Source organism: Vespa velutina, chromosome 2, assembly GCF_912470025.1.
Source record: "Vespa velutina chromosome 2, iVesVel2.1, whole genome shotgun sequence".
NCBI classification, from domain to species: Eukaryota; Metazoa; Arthropoda; class Insecta; order Hymenoptera; family Vespidae; genus Vespa; species Vespa velutina.
In genome coordinates, this window is record NC_062189.1 from 18,727,468 (window position 1) to 18,744,967 (window position 17,500).

Consider the following 17,500-nt stretch of genomic DNA (forward strand, 5'->3'; position numbering starts at 1 on the left):
GAGAGAGAGAGAGAGAGAGAGAGAGACAGAGAGAGAGAGAGAGAGAAAGAGAGAGAGACAGAGACAGAGAGAGAGAGGATATAATATTAAAGAAAATCACAAGCAAAGCTATCCTTTCTTGTCGTATGTACACATACATCCTACGTGTATATATATATATATATATATATATATATATATAACCTATGTCTTTTCTATTTTAATTCTGGCGTTATCTCGAAACTCCTTAAATTTTCTTAATTTTCAACTATGTATTCCTTTACAAAGAAAAGAATAAGTAAAAAATAAGAAAAAAAAAAAAAAAAAGAAAAAAAAAGAAGAAGAAAAAGAGAGACGCGAAAAAGATTAGTAAAATGTAAACTGCCGTTTTCTTTGAGAGCATAACGAATCTATTAAGCGTTTTACGAAATAAAAAAGAAGAAGAGTTAACACGATAGAAAGAAATATGGTGGAATTGAGGAAGGAGGGAATATTCGATATATATATATATATATATATATATATATATATATATATATATCGAATATCATAATTTGAAGATCCTCTTCTACAACTAACGAAAAACGATCCTATAATTTTCGAGGACTTTCGATAAGGTTATTAAGTGAGAAACTCTCAAGCGTAATATCGCAACACCGTAATCGCGCAACGTTTATTCGTATTACGTAGTACACGTAGGTAGGATGTTTTTGACTAGCGTAGTAAATGGGCAGGCAATATCGGCAGGAAACCGAGCGAGTTATTAAAAAATATTTATATATACATATATAATAAAAATATAAAAAAAATATAAATATATTCATAAACGAAGAAAGAAAGAAAGAAACAAAGAAAAGGCTTCGATTTTGTCTATCTCGAATTTTCGTCAATAAATATAATAATTTTTTTGCAAACAAGACGAATCCTTAAAAACAACAATTGTCGTTTTATTTAAATCGATCTAATTCGAAATATAACACGATCTATCGTGTATCTATATATCTATCGATATTGTGAAAAGACTAAAGGAGACATTGAAGAGAAAAAAGAATCTATTGAATCGTATTGTCGAATCAAGGAATTAATTTAATTTTCTCTCTCTCTCTCTCTCTTTCTGTATGGAGAAAGAGATAAAGAGAGAGAAAGAAAATGTAATAAACATGGACTTTAGATTTTAAGTCAACGATTCTTTTCTTTTCTTTAATATTTACATATATTTCATAAAATAATCTGTCATCCTGATAATTTATGAAACATAATAATCGTTCGTTATTAATACACTGTGTCCACGTTTAAATGATTAACGAGGATTAAAGGAGGGGATATAAATGGATGAGAGTAAATAAAGAAATAAAGAAGTAAATAAAAAAGTGAATAGATGTAGAAAGAATAAAAGGACTTACCATTTCTGCGCCATAGCGCGCGCTTCCTCCAACCGGTGTGTCCTTACGTTTCCGGCATTGTCATGGCTCGTCTCTTCCTCTATTTCTCTCTCTGTCTTTCTCTCTCTCTCTCTCTCTCTGTCTGTCAGTCTTTCCCAATCTCTCGTTCTATCTCAGTCTGTCTTTACTTTCTGCTTTTATCACACACTGATATACGCAAATCCGTTCTAATCGAATAAATCCTTAGGTATTTGGCTCGAAAGAAAGGGAAAAAATAAAATGTCAAAACGTTTTAAGACGACAAATTTGTTGGTATCCAAAGCCGATTGAAACGTAGGAAAAGATAAGTTATCGTTTAGAAATATTCCGAAATATCGATATGATCGTAGAAATAATAATAATGATAATAATAATAACAATAATAATAATAATAATAATAAGAATATTAATAATTATAGTAATAATAATATAATAATAATAATAATCGTGCGGTTAATGATACGTTAAAAGATTATATTGACGTATGTCACACGAGAAAACACATACAAGATGTTTACACGCTCGTGGCGCGGGACCGACTGGCTTGGTCCTCCTCGTACGGACCCGTAACCCCCGCCACAGCGCCACCTGCCCGCCCACCAGCCAATCGCGCTTATCGCTTATATACAACCTACACGCGTATCTTTCTCCCTACTACTTTCACCGAACAGTTTTCGTACATTTTCGCGATTATACGCACCTGCGCAACTAGAGACCTATGTACGTTTTAAAAAATTACCCTATATTATAATCATATTAACAACGAAAGGAAAAAAATGATCGTTGAAAGATAATGCGAGATAATATATATATATATATGTATATACACATATGTATATATTCTTTCTCTTTTTTTTTTTTCATTTTTTACCGTCGGAACAAAGGTCCAAAGGGGGGAAAAAAATTAATAAATAAATAAATAAAAGAGAAGGAAAAAAGAAAGCAAAATGGCGACGACAAGATGGTCACAATTTTCCTTTTCAGTTTTCGCGGGAAATACAAATTTTCTTGTTTCAAGCATACCGCCATCTTTTGCTTCCTTTCCTTTTTTTTTTGTTTCTTTTTTTTTCTTTTTTTTTTCCTACTAAAACAAATTTACTACTGAACGATGTGTTTTATTTCTATTCTTATCGAAAGAGAAATAAATCATATTCTAAGAAAAATTCAGTTCACGTCGAGTTGATTTCTCGCTCGTTTGACCTATTTTATTCTGCCACACAACACACACACACACACACACATATTTATATATATATATATATATATATAATGTGAAGCACATCATCGTATTGGATGAACGTCGATCTTTATCGAACATTATGACAAACTCGTAAGCGCGTAGGTGGTGGACATAGATATCAAAATGACGGCCGTTTCTCTTCCTTAGACGTTTAGAATTCTCCATCGTCAAGTTTTTCGACGTGGAAAAGGTTATATTTAACTTAATATGAGAGACGCGACGAAGTGTCTGATGAGAAGACGATGAAGTATTAAAGTAGTAAGGATATTTGTTGAAGTTCTACAGGTTATATAAACCCTCGTCGTGTCTATCCTAACGAGAAACGAAACGAAATGAAACGAAATGAAACTGAACGTAGTTAAACCAAACCAAACTAAACTTAAACTTAAACCAAACTAAAATTAAATAAACTAAACTAAACCAAACTAAACTAAACTGAACTGAACTGAACTAAGATTAAAGTTAAACTAAAATTCGTTCTTAATAAATAAAATCTTCTTTAGTCTCTCTCGGTTTGCTATTTATATCGTTCTTCGATAAAGTTATGATCCCTTGGTTCGATTCCTTTGTCATTAACGGTATGTAAATCCAAAGGAAGATGTCTATTAAATTTTTATTTAATTAAAATCTAATTTTTGTTACGTTCGTATGGTGTAGCATTACACGCGCGACACGAACGCGCTGGCGACGTTCTTCTTAAACACGGCAATTAAAATTGTTCGGTAGATAGTAGATAGACGAGTTAAATCTCTTTTAACTTTCTAAGAAAGATCCTCTTCTCTCCGAGTTTCCTTTCTTCTTTCTTTATCTTTTCTTTCTTTTTTCTTTTTACTTACTCCACTATCTCTCTGTACTTTAGTTCGTTACAATTTTTTAAATGGACCAACTTAAACTTGATAGCTAAAAGAAAGTAACATTGCTACCCTCTTATCTCCCGCTCGGTAATTTTGTTGGAATAATAATAATAATAATAATAATAATAATAACAATAATAATAATAATAATAATAATAATAATAATAATAGTAGTAGTAGTAATAATCGTAAAAGAAAAATAAGTAAGGAACGATCGTCCGTATTATCGTTCCCATGATAACCGTTCGTAGTTTCCTCGTTGAAATTTGATATTAACTTCTTACATTATAACTGATCACAGTTATACAAGATAATCTCGCTTGGTTTAATCATTTATGTTCAATTCAATCGACAATACGCACGACAAAGAGTTTCTTTCGTTCCTTCTTTTCTTTTTTTTTTGTTTTCTTTTTTTTGTTAGTTTCCTTTTTTTATTCTTCATCCTTTTTATTTCTATTTTATTATTCCTCATTATTTATATTTTGTTCTTCGTTATTTTCATCTATTATATCATAATAGAGCGTTCGAATATGTAAAAAATATCGATTACAAAGCGATTGGAAATTAATTTAGTTTATAACTGCATTTATGTATATTTAAATTTGACGAGACGAATTATCCTAAATAAAAATGATCGCATGACAAAAGCACTTTACATTTAACGTATTAGCTTAACTATGTATTTTTATATATATATATATATATATATATATATATATATATATGTATGTATGTATGTATGTATGTATATGATTAATTAATTATATACATTGTTTATGTACACTGAAAAGAAAAATGGTTTTGGGCAAATCTTAAACTCGTTTTTCATTTATCACGCACAGGAACTTCACTTCTATTATCTTTTCTTTTTTTTTTTTTTTTTAACATAGGAATGTTGAAAAACAATGTTTATGCAAAAATCTAAACGATTAATAATAAATGTTTTTATCCGGTTAATTATCTTAATTATGATGTAAATAAATCATTTACAACTATATATATATATATATATATCTCTCTCTTTTTCTCTCTCGGATGAATTGTACAATTAATCAGTCAAATTCCTATTTGACCAAAATAAACATGTATGTATATTTATATATATATATGTATGGTAGTATAGTAGTAATAGCAATAATAATAATAATAATAATAATAATAATAATAATAATAATAATAATAATAATAATAATAATAATAATAATGATAATAATAATAATAATAATAATAATAATAATAATAATAATAATAATAATAATAATAATAATAATACTAATAATAATAATAATAATAATAAAGGAAACAGGATAGCAAAAAGGAATTATATATAAATGTCAATATATTTACATTATCGATGAGTGTCGCTTAAAAGTTATATTGTCTTATCGATTATTAACTTCTTCCTACTGCATCGTATAGCTTATCAATGAAACACGCAAAATTTGATGAATCGATGAAGCAAAAATAATAATAAAAAATAAAATTTATCGCTAAAGATATTTATTTTTTTTTTTTTTTGTAATAGGACACTTCGGCACCATATTCCATGAACTCCCATCATTCCTTCTTCCTTTTGAACTTGCTCACTTTTTTTTTTTTTAAATAGAACATCGCTTATTCCTTATTTATTTGTTTTTTTTTTCTTTTTCGGAGTTTTCTTTTCTTTTGTTCTTTTTCCTTTTCTTTCTCATTTCATTTCGGAATAAAATTCAAAGCGTATAGTAGAAAGGCTATCTTTGTATGTACCTCGAAAAAGTATAATGTCGTTGTGATCTTTTTTTCAAAGTTTTCATACACACACGAATGGATTAATAATTTGTTTGTTCGTTCATATAACATAATTGTCATGATATACTCTTCTTCGATAGGACACACAAATTTGTGACATTTTACGTATTAGCGTGTCTCTGATACTCGTCCAAATACTTTCTCAAATATGACATAAAATCTACTAAGGCTGTAGACAACGATCTGTCCACAACTTTTTGAGGTAGCCAACCCTTCAGATTGGTATTAAGGATCCAAGTGAAACGGCATTTGCTAGAATCGCCGTCTGCTAATTCCTCGGCCGCCCAACAGCTTACGCCATTTTCACCCCTTCGAAAAAAAGAAAAAAAGAAAGAAAAAAAAAAAAAAACCAACGAAACAGAAAAACACGTATCTCATCAATATATAAGAAATTTAATGAATTTTATGGATTATCGATTTTTTTTGTAGCTCACCTGGTAACATTTTTACGATTTGGAAATGATTTCAATGTCACCGACATACCACTGCTGATATAATAATTACCATACATGTTACGATATCTCAAAATAATAAAATCTCGTGCACCAATCAGTCCACCGCCTTGAGGACCTGTCGCCTGATAAACTATATCTGTGTTCTCGTCAATTTGCTGTAAAAGCAATATGTCAATCATATATATTAATTCTCCTTTTCTAATCAATTTTAATTGAAATTAGATATCACGAATTGAGAATTACCTGCAATTTCATCGATTCGGTTACGAGTTTATTCCACGTTGGTGCTGCTTCGACACCATCGAATAACCAATTGATGAGCATATTGGCAGGCGCATCTACTATGCCCTAACAGAGAAATAATATTTATTTATAAAAAAAAAATATATATATATATATAAAAATATGCTTGTGCGTGTAAATCGTATCACTTACCGTAATTTTCATTATTTTTCCTTCTGGTCTATTGGTTTGCATATATGAAACAACATCACCCTTTGACGTTGTGGTTTCCAATTTCCACTCTTTGGACATTAATAGCTCATAACAGTTTTTTAATAACGTTTCAGCCGTCATTTTGTATTCCTCAATCTGAAAAGAAAAAAAAAATATAAATAAATAAATAAATGTAAAGTAATCGTTCTACGTACAATAGAAATAAATTAAAATTCTATAAGATCGTAGAAAACGATAATCGATAATACAAAGAATATTCCACAAATGGTCAATACTTTGCTCATACTTTAGAATCATATTCTGAATCATAATCGAATCTCATTACTTGGAAAATTATTCGTAATCGCATTATCATGTCGCGCGTGAAAAAAAGAAAGAAAGAAAGAAAGAAAGAAAGAAAAAAAGAAAAAGAAAGAAAGAAAGAAGGGAAAGAAAAACAAAAAAACTTACAGATAATTCCGTAGATTCGTTCGACGATTTTTCGATACGATTCTCTTTGGAATCCATAGGGGATTTTTCTTCTCCGTTATCGCCGAAGAAAAAACTTTTAATGAAGTTAACGTTACAAGCGTTAAGAATAAAAGATCTCATTGTTAAAATTCTAAAATTCGTAGAAAACAATTTCAAATAATAATACGAAAAAAAAAAAAAAAAGAAAAAAGAAATGAGATTTCACTTGTCAAATAAATAATTAATGGTATTCGATTATTGCACTTTACACAATATATCCCAGATTAGTTTCACAGTCAACTAAACCTGATTCGATACTTTGATACTCTTTTTATACTCGATCAATGGAATTACTCACATAGTGTTTTCTTTGTTCACCATTAAAGGGGCTCGAAACATGTTTCATAACCAACTACAGCGAACGAGAATATTTTTAAAGTAATTAAGTTAAGTATTTATAATTGAAAACGAAAGAGAAATAAAGAAAGAAGAAAACATTAAAGAGAAGATAGAAAACAAACCTTATCGATTGTTAATTTTGGTAATGGCTTAGGAATAAATATTTCATTTGTCTTCGATATTCTTCTAATGGCATCCTGCCTCCTAACGAATTCGTCTTCCGTATCGGAATGAGCTGGAGAATCCACAGGCGTGTAAAAGGTACGCGAAGGTTCAATCGAACTATACTGATGTGGATCGACAGTATCTGCTTGAATGAGAGGTGCTCTTTCCGTGTTTGACATATCTACAAAATTTGATAACGAAAGGATTAGGTATGTATGTGTATCTTGACGATGTTTTTCCTTTCTTTCTTTTTTTTTTTTCCATAAATTAGATATATCCAAAAATTAAACAGAAATTTCTTTCTCTCTCTCTCTCTCTCTCTCTCTCTCTTTCTCCATATATACATATATCTCTTTATCTATCTATCCATCTATCTCTTACTTTGAATCCAATTTATAACATGTGTTTCCTGAGGTATCACACGGAAATCGAAGAACCAAGCTTCCGCCCACGAAAGAATGAAAGAAGTCAGTATCAAGAGTACTTGAAAAACTGGCTGTTTACAAGCTAACCACTGAAATTGATCGAACGTGCGTAATATCATTCGTCGGTCATTTATTTTGTTATATCAAGCAAAATATGCAAGATTTGCGACTTACGTCGAAAAGAAATACTTTCGCAAGTAAAAAGGCACAGGTCGTAGCGGTCGTTAACTATAAAAAAAAAAAAAAAAAAAAAAAGAAAAAAAAAAGAAACGAAATAACATTTTATTTCCCAGATTAATTTTTATATAAACATCAGTTCAAAGTGAGATTTATATACTTACGGCTACGATGATCCAATGATTTAAATGGAGCAATGCGTAAAATAGCAACAACACCGTGAACCTACATATTGCTGTCATCTGAAAATGCGAAATCGATAAATTTCTGTTTTCTTCTTAGCGAAAATTAAAGAAATGTCATTCGTATAAATAAAAACAAATTTCTTTTTTTTTTTTCTGTTTCTATCTCTACTTTTCTTTTTTTTTTTTTTCTTTTTATTTTATTTTAATCTTCCTTTCTTTATTTCTGGTAAAAAAAAAAAAAAAAAAAGAAAGAAAGAAAGAAAGAAACAAAGTAAAAAACCAACCCTTATTCTTACCACAATATCGAAGAGGGACGTCTTTATGTGATAATGAACAATCTGATTAATAAAAGCAGTTTCGAGATTTTCCCCGGCTATCTGAAAGAACAATACGTAATAAATAAAATGTCAAATTATTTAACATATTATATAACGTTAATTGCATTTATATATATATATAAAAAAAAAAAGCACGTGGTTGATCAGTCTGACGAGTATACTAGTACTTTTACACAAAATACTCATGTAAAGTGCATAAACTTATGTAAATACTATATAGTATACAATCGTATGTAGATCTTTATTACAATTTGAAAATTACTTATTCTTTTTGTTTTCATTTCTTTTCTTCACTTTCAAAACAAAAAATAATGCGTTAAAAAGTATAACTACGTATTATTCATTTTGTCTTTTTTAATACAATTTGGATTTAATCCTTTGACGCTCGACAACTTTTTCGATCGATATAACTCGAGATGATTTTGCGCGTATATCTTAACGAATGTCTTAAAGTTCATTTGTATTATAAAAATATAAAATGATTTTACATACAAATGAACTTACAGAAGAAACGTTATATTTTATTGAAAGAAAAAAAAAAAAAAAAAAAAATTCTTTTCTTTTTTTTTTAATGAAAGTAAAAAAAAAAAAAAAAAATAAAAAAATAAAATAAAATGAAATAAAATAAAAAGAATAAAGAGAATGAAAACGAAAAAAAAAAAAAGAAAAGAAAAGAAAAGAAAGGGAAGAAATTTCCCGCGCTTTTTCAAAAGAAACCAAACAAAACTCACCATAGTACAAATTAGCCACATGAGCACGGTCAAAAGAAGATCGAAGGTTACGAAGAGACAAAAAAAACGACGAACGTTCGACATCCTCCCGTCTTGTCTCGCACCAGCTATTAAATCTTCGCTAAGGACTATGTCGGACGTTCTTGTTAAACTTTGTTGCGTGTAAGAACTTCTTTGGGAATTGATTGAACCGCTTAGAACGTTCTCCACCGCGTTCCTTATATTTTGTCTATCATCTTCTTCCATTCTGCGATAATTCCTTGGGAATATGCAACGGTGACCTATTTAACGTGTTCAACATATTCTTTTAATTTCTTATCTTTTTTGATTTATTTATTTGTTTTTTTTTTTTTTTTCTTCAACAAAATATAAACCCTATATAAAGGATTTTTAATAAACAAAGTTATACGACGAATCAGATACCATCTTTCAACTTAATGTAATAAGTCGACGACACTTTGACAATAGTATAATTTTTCATTCTTGTTGATACGTCTCTATTTCTTTCTATCTCTCTCTCTCTCTCTCTCTCTCTGTGTGTGTGTGTATGTACGTGTGTGTGTGTGTGTGTACGTATGTATTTGTACGTATGAGTGTCTAAATGCGAACGATGCGTACGTATGTATATCTCTTATAAGCTGTATGTACAGAGTTTTAATATAATTTACATATGCGCTTGGCAAAAATTTTGGAATAATTTTCTCTGATATTACGTAGAGGACAACGAGGAACGCGTCCATACGATTTCAATGTCTTCTTCAACTTCGACAGAACGTGTGAAAGTTCGAACGTCGATTAGATAGGTAAATAAACATAACTTTATATCCGATCGTAACCGCATTCCTTTTCGAGATAATACAATTCTTATTACGTATTGTTATATGCATTGAAAATATATGCTCGACGACGAATTTCGAACTTTATACCTTTAATCTTATCATCTCTTTTTCTGTTTAAATCTATAAAGGATAAATTCGGCTAAAAAAAGATAAAACATATTATTCTATTCTTTAAACGTAAACTAAGGACAATATGAGGACTTATTAGGTATTTATCAGAGAAAGAAAGAATGCAACAATTGATTTTATTAATAAACGCGATATAACAACGTTTAATAATTTCTTCTTCATTGTTTCTATCGTCGAAACAATACGTCATCGTTAATTAGCATACACCTATAAAATATCTCGATAAGAAAACGATTTTTTAATAGTAAATAATTCGATCCTTGAACGATCGAATGTCGATAGAAAAATATGGCTGCAAAGAAGTACGTTCTTACAAAATATTTTCATTACAATAATTGTCACTAAACGTGAGTACGTTCTAACCTCAAAATATACATAATTATAGGTGTATAAAAGAGACTTCAACAACGTTCATAATTTCATTTATATCGTATAAATTTTGCAATTTTAGTTCTATTTCGTTTTTTTTTTTCTTTTTTCTTCTTTTTTACCGTTGTCCTTAAATGATAATCGAAACACGTGTTCAAAGAGGATTTAATAATAATATAAAATAGAATAAAATAATATGAAATCGTTAATACCAACTAAGAGATCTTCTCCTTTTATAAATGCTTTAGAAAAGTTCATACGATCGTCGTTACCTTTTTTCTTTCACACTGGACCCTCATATATCCGGTTGAGAAAAATTATCGCGGCAAACTTTCGACACACACATCGTAAAACGTCTTTTTTTTCTAAGATCGATCCGAATTTGCCGATCTCACGAAATCCAATAATTTTCATAGAATCACTTTGGATGGTGTATGGTTGTGAAAGTAAACACACACGCGTCGTACAGTCGCGATGTAACGAAGAACGATTGTCTCTCATGAGAAACTTACTTCAAGTGGTTACCACTAGGCGTCGCGACCGAACGAACACCTACGAAGATAAACGATCTCGACCGAATACTTTCGTTTTTATCTCTTTACTTCTCTTCCTTTCTTCTTTTTTTTTTTTTTTTTTTTTTTTTTTTTTTTTTTTTTTTTTTTTTTTTTTTATATATGTTTCTTTTTCTACTTGGCATTTATTTTCTATTATTTCCTTTGTATTACGTGACAGTAAAAATATATTATATAAAAAGTATAATTATCCTTTTTCTTCTTTATATTTTCATCTCTTTCCCTTTTTTTTTTTTTCCTCTCGAAAGACAAATCTTAGGAAAATATATTTAATATTCTTACAATTGTTTACATTTATACATACGTGATTAAATTACTGTCGGTGTCCTCATTTTTAAGAAATATGCGGACGTAAAATAGATCAAATGCAAGCTCCTTTTTAACTCTCCTTTAAGATTATTAAGCAAGAGAATGATTATTTTTTAATTGCTGTAAAAAAATTAAATATCCATAATGAAAGATACGATTAATGCTATCTTACATACAAAATTTGTATAACTGTCTTTGCCCGTGTCTATCCCGCAATTATTCTCGTATGTTATTTTTTTTTTTTCTTTTTCTAGAATTCACTGATCGTGCATTTTGATTGATAGTCGAATCTTTTTTTTTCTTATATATCGTCACATACGATCAGACGGGAAGAATAATATTTCGCAGTGCACCTTCCGGATCGATCTCAAATTCTGCTGTTGTCCCTAAATTAAACTGTACCGCGATACCACCATCTAACACCAATCCTCCATTGAAGCACAAAGATTTTACTGTTAATTTTTTACAAAAGTTATATCTTTGCAAGCTCTTTGGTACAGGAAATACCTTTGTCATGTTCATATCTCGTATGGCATAAGAAAGATTTTGTGCTTCTAAAAAAAAAGAAAAGAAGAAGAAAAAAAAAAAAAAAAAAAAAAAAAAAAAAAGAAAATATAAAATTTACCACATAAGATACAATAAAGAAAATCAATATATACATATTTACCTCTCCTCTAACTATTTTTTTATCGTACCTGGATTAAAATGTAAGCTATCATTAAACTTGCAACATATTTCATTTATTTCAGCGTTTGTATAATTCGTTTGATTATTTAATAAATCAAATATTTGACGGACGAGCTGTGGGCTAATACCATTTATTGCCTTATACCATGAAGTCGAACCTGTGCCCGTACTTATGCAAATACCAGAACTTTTAATTCTATGGAAATTTTCTTCGTCGTCAAATTTGACTAACAAAGTGGTCATCTTTGCTGCGAACACTTCGGCCACGAACGCCTGTAACAAGATACTTGTATAATAAATGAAATATATCCGTGTCTCCGGATAATAGCTTTGTAACATTTGGAATAAAATTAAAATAACACACTTCATTTAATGCTAGCCAAGGCAATTGTCTTTCATTTAATTGATCCGAATTAGCCGGTTTAAGTTGCCCATTGGAAAAGAATCTGTTGGTGAAAGATATCACGTGTAAGATAAAGGAAATCTATTAAAGATATATTATATTTTAATATCTTTTATATACCTTTCCACTCCAAAAAAATGCTTTTCTTCGTGCATATGAAAAGGTGGATTCCAAATTCCTTCTCCTTTCAAAGTAGTTCGAATTCTAGATCTCATGAGTGTATCGTATTGTCCTGCTTTTAATAATTCGAAAATTTGTGATATATTCTTTGTATAATAGGATGGCAACATCAAGAAACCCTCAGAATGGAGTGGATAAGAATTAATGCCTATTATTGGTGTTTTGTTATCGAATATTAAATTGGCAGCTAAGAGAAAAGTACCATCGCCGCCAATGGGTAAAACTAAATCAGCCCAAGTAACGTCGGATCTGCTGATGTTACTCCTAAAAAAAAAAAAAAAAAAGACAAAAGAAAAAAAAACAAAATTATTTAATAGAATTTCTATGATTATTTAGAATCTATACGACTTACCTATTGACCTTTTTGTATTCAATGTTAAATTTTTTAAGTACCTTCGCTACCTCATTTTCAATATCTTTAGTCGCACGATATGTATCGAATAATAAATCATAATCCGAGCCTCTCTCCAACAATTTATTTTTAAATTCTTCTTCATTTAAATTGGGCTCACGTAATTTTTCAAAATGATATCGTGTCAATTTAGCAACGATGAGAACTCTCTTTGGAACAAAGCTCGATGCATTTCGTAAGAATATTCCTAAGGTCTTACGAATGCACTTAGGTTGAGACTGAAAGATCTGCAACGTTCCTAAAAAGATGCAACGACACTTCATTCACGTGCTTACGAAGCACGTGTATGTCACGTCAATGATCGATCGACACGTTTATAAATATAACAAATATTCCATTTCGATGACTAATAAATAATTCCTTTTTAAAGCAATATCTTGAACGCATACACACGTAACTATATTTGTCGTACTATCTGATAAATCGAAACGAGGATTTATTTGACAAACGTTATTAACGTACAAACTTTCAATGACACAGCAAATATCACAGATTATTTCATTTTTACGATTTAATAGAAAAATATCAAATTATCGCAAGAAAATAAGGAAACGTGAAATGTATTTACTCGTTGACAAAAAAAAAAAGAAAAATATATACATATACATATATATATATATATACATATAAATATGTACATATACATATATATAAATATATATATAAAACAATTATCAACCGGCGTTATCGATTATCTTGAAATAACCCTGATAAACTTCACAGTCCTTGATTTCTGAATTAACAGATACTTACGTATATATATCGTAATAAAAAATAAAATGACGTACTAAAAGAAAAATAAGAAAATCTCACCTACGGTTGTTCCTCGAAGACAACCAAAAACCGTCATCGCACACGCCGATCGACGTGCTCGCGACGTTTAAACGAATTTTAACGAAAACAATTGAAGGCTCACGTCGAAATATTTCTTAAAGATGACGGAAGCGCCATACGGCGGTAATTTTATGTACCACATATTCTTGACGAATCAAAAGCATTTCATATTTCCCGCGATATTTACGATCGACTACGTCGTATCAAATTGAAGTTATAATTAATTTTACCCTCTTCTTTATTTATCACGTTCATTGCTTTGAAAAAAATTTATTAATAAACTTATTAAAGAAGAAATGTTTTACGTCTGTAATCTCTCGTAGTGATTAAGAAGTATTAAGTAAGTAAACGTTAACGAAAATAAATGATCCAACTGTACGGATACACGCTTCGCTTACACTTTATTAATTCATTTGCAATACATTAATTAAGTCTGTTTAAATAGCATCGAGGCTACCTAACGTACGCCTTCGTTTATACTATAGACAATCATCTAACTTAGATCTTTCTCTCACTTTCTGGCTCTCCGTCGTCGTTCTCTCGCAATACATATCTCTCTCTATCTTTCTTTTTTTCTTTCTTTCTCTCTTTCTCACGCACACACACACAAGCTCGCATTTGATCTCGCGTTCACTCGTCCTCTCTTTCTTTCTCACTCTCTCTCTCTCTCTCTCTCTCTGTGTGTGTTACCATCTCACTCTTGCGCTTCTAACATTACACGTGCGCGCGCTTTCTTCGTTTTTTTTTTATTTTATATATATATATATATATATATATGTATATATATATATATATATTTATATATCATATATATATATATATATATATATCAGCTTCAATATCGATATCAGTTTTATCTTTATTGTTATTACCATTGTCAATTATCATTATACTATTATAATATATCGTAAGATCGACGTTAAAAACTAAAATTCGTATAAAAAGCGTCGTTATTCGTACTAACAATGTAACTGTGTACTATTTAAATAATAATTGGATCTTAAAAAATTATTTGTTTTTTGTCATGTGTAAGTGTGTTGGTGTGTTTTCATTCGCGAACGTACGAGAGACGTCTCTAACGCATCGTCGGCTTACTAAAGGTATTATTTATTTCATCATATCCTTATATAATATTTTCATCCTTCTCTCTTTCTCATTCTTTCTTTCTGTTTTTACTTCCCTTTTCCTTTCGTTACCGACAAATATTCAATTGATTTCATTTCGTATTTTAAATTATCGAGCGCGCTCTATGAGAAATCGTTCTAATGATGCGACCGATAGACATAATGTAAGAACAATCGGGGTGGGTAAGATCGAGTCAGTATAATATAATCTTTATTTAATCATCCGTTTTTTATATCTTCTTCTTTTTTTTTTCTTTTCTTTTTTTTTTTTTTTTCCTTAATATATTTATTAATTTTCCAACTTTTCTATCATCCCTCTCCTCCACTTCCTCTGCCTCCTTCTCCTCCCACCACCTCCTTCACCGCCATCTTCTTCTTTTTGAAAAGAAGCCAACGTATCTCGTCGTGCGTCGATCGTTTCGATAGAAATTGTACGGGGGAAAGCAACGTGCGTGTGATGCTGTTATTATTATTATTATTATTATTATTATTATTATTATTACTATTATTATTATTATTATTATTATTATTATTATTATTATTATTATTATTATTATTATTATATTATTACCGACATATATGTATAATAACCGTTGATTTGCAGAAATTAATAAAAAAATATTCGTCTCCTACTCTGTTGTATCCGCAAATCAAGATTTGAAATTATATATGTACGTATATATATGTATATATATATATATATATACATATATATATACATATGTATATAAACATATATGTATACATACATACATATATATATATATATATATACATATATATTTGTCAAGGTCGCGCGATTTTCGAAACGATCTTATCGGTCCGATCGTTCTTAGATTACGTTTTATACATCAATGATCTCTTGCTTGCTTGCTTGCTTGCTCTCTCTCTCTCTCTCTCTCTCGCTCTCTCTCCCTCTCTCTCTCGCTCTCTCTCTCGCTCTCTCTCGCTCTCTAAACATTCATAGTCTTCGTTTCTTTATGACTTTCTAGATATCTCCGTTTTTTCGCCATTTCCTAACACTTTACGTTAGAACGTTTTTTCTCTTACTTATAAGTCTTTAATATATATTTATTTATATATATATATATATATTTATTTATTTATTTATTTATTTATATTTTTATTTTATTTATTTTATTTTATTTTATTTATTTTATTTTATTTATATATATACTCGATCTAATACCAGTTTTTTTTTTCTTTTTTTTTTTTTTATACGTACTAACGAATGTGTCTTTCTCTTCTCATATCCACCGTAAATATTATATATACCACATTGCTACGGTTGAAACTTATTTTTTTTTTTGTCGTGTTTTTATGTCGTTATTACATATCTATTTTACTAAATGTTTTACGAGCAATAATGTACATCAATTACATACAAAACAAGATATCGCGAACGTTTTCTTGTTAATCGTCGTTGCAATGCTTTTGCACATTAACTTGTCACTGATTTTTTTTACTTTCTCTCTCTCTCTCTCTCTCTCTCTCTCTCTCTCTCTCTCTATCTATCTATCTATCTCACACACATTCTTTTTCTTTCTTCTATTTCATTAATATACGTATAATCAGAAACTAACCGACGTCGTCCGGTATGTACGTATACGTACGTACGTGTATGTTTATCTGTGTATCCATGTATGTATCCATGTATGTATGCACGAGTAGATGTACATATATGTATATTGAAAACTTCGCGGCTTTTTTCCTTTTTTTTATTTATTTATTTATTTATTTATTTTTTGTTGTTGAAATATATAAATTTCATTCCTAAAGTAAAAAAGAAAAGAAAAGAACGCGAAATTTTTTTAATTCCCCTAATATATGTAGTGCTATTTTGCAGCATGTGTACGTAGTGTGTGTGTGTGTGTGTGTGTGTGCAGCCTCGATTTTCCTTTCGCTATTGTTTTTATTTCACATCTCTCTCTCTCTCTCTCTCTCTCTCTCTCTCTCTCTCTCTCTCTCTCTCTCTCTCTCTCTCTCTCCCTCCCTCTATTTTTATCCTTAATTTTGTTTCTTTTAATTTACATTTTTTAAATAATTCTTCGTTCTCATTTCTCTTTTTTTTTTTTTTTTTTTTTTTTCTTTTCTTCTTTACGATGATTCAGGGAACGAAGCGCCGAATCGAACTGCGATTATATATATATATATATATATATATATATATATATTTATATAATACAAAAAAAATATATATACATACAAATATATATATTTTTTTTAAATTCATCAATCACTTAATTCAACGCGAGAAATTGATTTTTATGAAACTTCTTTATGAAGCACTCATATCGCAATTATCGCGTTCTGTTCTAATAATTAATACTATTCAATCTGTATACAAGATGAGAGATCCCGAACGACATAACCGAAAAACACAAATTAGTCTGCATCTTTTTTTTTTTATTAGCCGCTGCTACTGTTGCTGTTGCTTCTTTATTTCATTATTCTAAATCACTGTCGCACAAGAAAAGTATTTTTTTACCATCTCCTTTCTCTCACACGCTCCCACCCTCTCGCACACACGCTCTTTCGAAGTTCTTTTTTTTTTCTTTTCTTTTTTTTTCATTTTTTAT

At 29.6% G+C, this 17,500-nt stretch overlaps 4 protein-coding genes across 10 annotated transcripts in view; all 4 read right to left on the reverse strand.

Moving 5' to 3' along the window:
* The window catches only part of LOC124946651 (diacylglycerol kinase 1), an 86,958-nt gene extending 84,772 nt beyond the window's left edge, over positions 1 to 2,186 (reverse strand). For 2 of the 3 annotated variants that reach the window (XM_047487650.1, XM_047487648.1), the window contains exon 1: positions 1,383 to 2,186. The gene's annotated coding sequence lies outside the window, so the exon portion shown is untranslated. The remainder of the gene's footprint in view (positions 1 to 1,382) is intronic. The other variant, XM_047487649.1, reaches the window with a different exon arrangement.
* Positions 2,187 to 4,815: 2,629 nt separating this feature from the next.
* On the reverse strand, positions 4,816 to 11,597 carry LOC124946658 (steroidogenic acute regulatory protein-like). Of its 4 annotated transcripts, XM_047487675.1 has the most exons (13): positions 11,458 to 11,597; positions 11,277 to 11,360; positions 9,064 to 9,344; positions 8,291 to 8,371; positions 7,974 to 8,051; positions 7,807 to 7,860; positions 7,589 to 7,721; positions 7,165 to 7,388; positions 7,002 to 7,055; positions 6,173 to 6,328; positions 5,981 to 6,085; positions 5,717 to 5,892; positions 4,816 to 5,591 (listed from the first exon to the last, which is right to left on the reverse strand). In XM_047487675.1, exons 3-13 carry the CDS (start codon positions 9,307 to 9,309, stop codon positions 5,384 to 5,386), a joined length of 1,515 nt encoding a protein of 504 aa, XP_047343631.1. In that variant the 5' UTR covers positions 9,310 to 9,344; positions 11,277 to 11,360; positions 11,458 to 11,597; the 3' UTR covers positions 4,816 to 5,383. The 4 variants fall into 4 exon arrangements, with proteins under 4 accessions (XP_047343631.1, XP_047343629.1, XP_047343630.1 ...); XM_047487673.1 differs by lacking the exon at positions 11,458 to 11,597 and having other exon boundaries at positions 11,277 to 11,396; XM_047487674.1 differs by lacking the exons at positions 11,277 to 11,360; positions 11,458 to 11,597 and adding an exon at positions 10,673 to 11,065.
* LOC124946661 (NAD kinase 2, mitochondrial) lies at positions 11,172 to 13,993 on the reverse strand. 2 transcript variants are annotated; one of them, XM_047487681.1, is made up of 6 exons: positions 13,777 to 13,993; positions 12,904 to 13,201; positions 12,492 to 12,815; positions 12,333 to 12,414; positions 11,977 to 12,241; positions 11,172 to 11,832 (listed from the first exon to the last, which is right to left on the reverse strand). In XM_047487681.1, exons 1-6 carry the CDS (start codon positions 13,811 to 13,813, stop codon positions 11,603 to 11,605), a joined length of 1,236 nt encoding a protein of 411 aa, XP_047343637.1. In that variant the 5' UTR covers positions 13,814 to 13,993; the 3' UTR covers positions 11,172 to 11,602. The 2 variants fall into 2 exon arrangements, with proteins under 2 accessions (XP_047343637.1, XP_047343636.1); XM_047487680.1 differs by having other exon boundaries at positions 11,172 to 11,835.
* Positions 13,994 to 14,171: 178 nt separating this feature from the next.
* Positions 14,172 to 17,500, reverse strand: part of LOC124946648 (bromodomain adjacent to zinc finger domain protein 2B-like) — a 132,406-nt gene continuing 129,077 nt past the window's right edge. Inside the window, exon 30 of the mRNA XM_047487631.1 lies at positions 14,172 to 15,381. Within this exon, the coding sequence (XP_047343587.1) occupies positions 15,231 to 15,381 (151 nt within the window). The 3' untranslated portion in view covers positions 14,172 to 15,230. The remainder of the gene's footprint in view (positions 15,382 to 17,500) is intronic.

Coding starts and splice junctions, on each gene's coding strand:
- LOC124946661 (XM_047487680.1), bottom strand. CDS start 13,813: ATGACGGTTTTTGGTTGTCTTCGAGGAACAACCGTAG. Junction 13,202..13,776: donor TCTTCGAGGAACAACCGTAG/GTGAGATTTTCT, acceptor GCATCTTTTTAG/GAACGTTGCAGATCTTTCAG. Junction 12,816..12,903: donor GAATACAAAAAGGTCAATAG/GTAAGTCGTATA, acceptor TTTTTTTTTTAG/GAGTAACATCAGCAGATCCG.
- LOC124946658 (XM_047487675.1), bottom strand. CDS start 9,309: ATGGAAGAAGATGATAGACAAAATATAAGGAACGCGGTGGAGAACGTT. Junction 8,372..9,063: donor TGTGGCTAATTTGTACTATG/GTGAGTTTTGTT, acceptor TTGTTCTTTCAG/ATAGCCGGGGAAAATCTCGA. Junction 6,329..7,001: donor GTGAACAAAGAAAACACTAT/GTGAGTAATTCC, acceptor TTTTCTTTTCAG/ATTGAGGAATACAAAATGAC.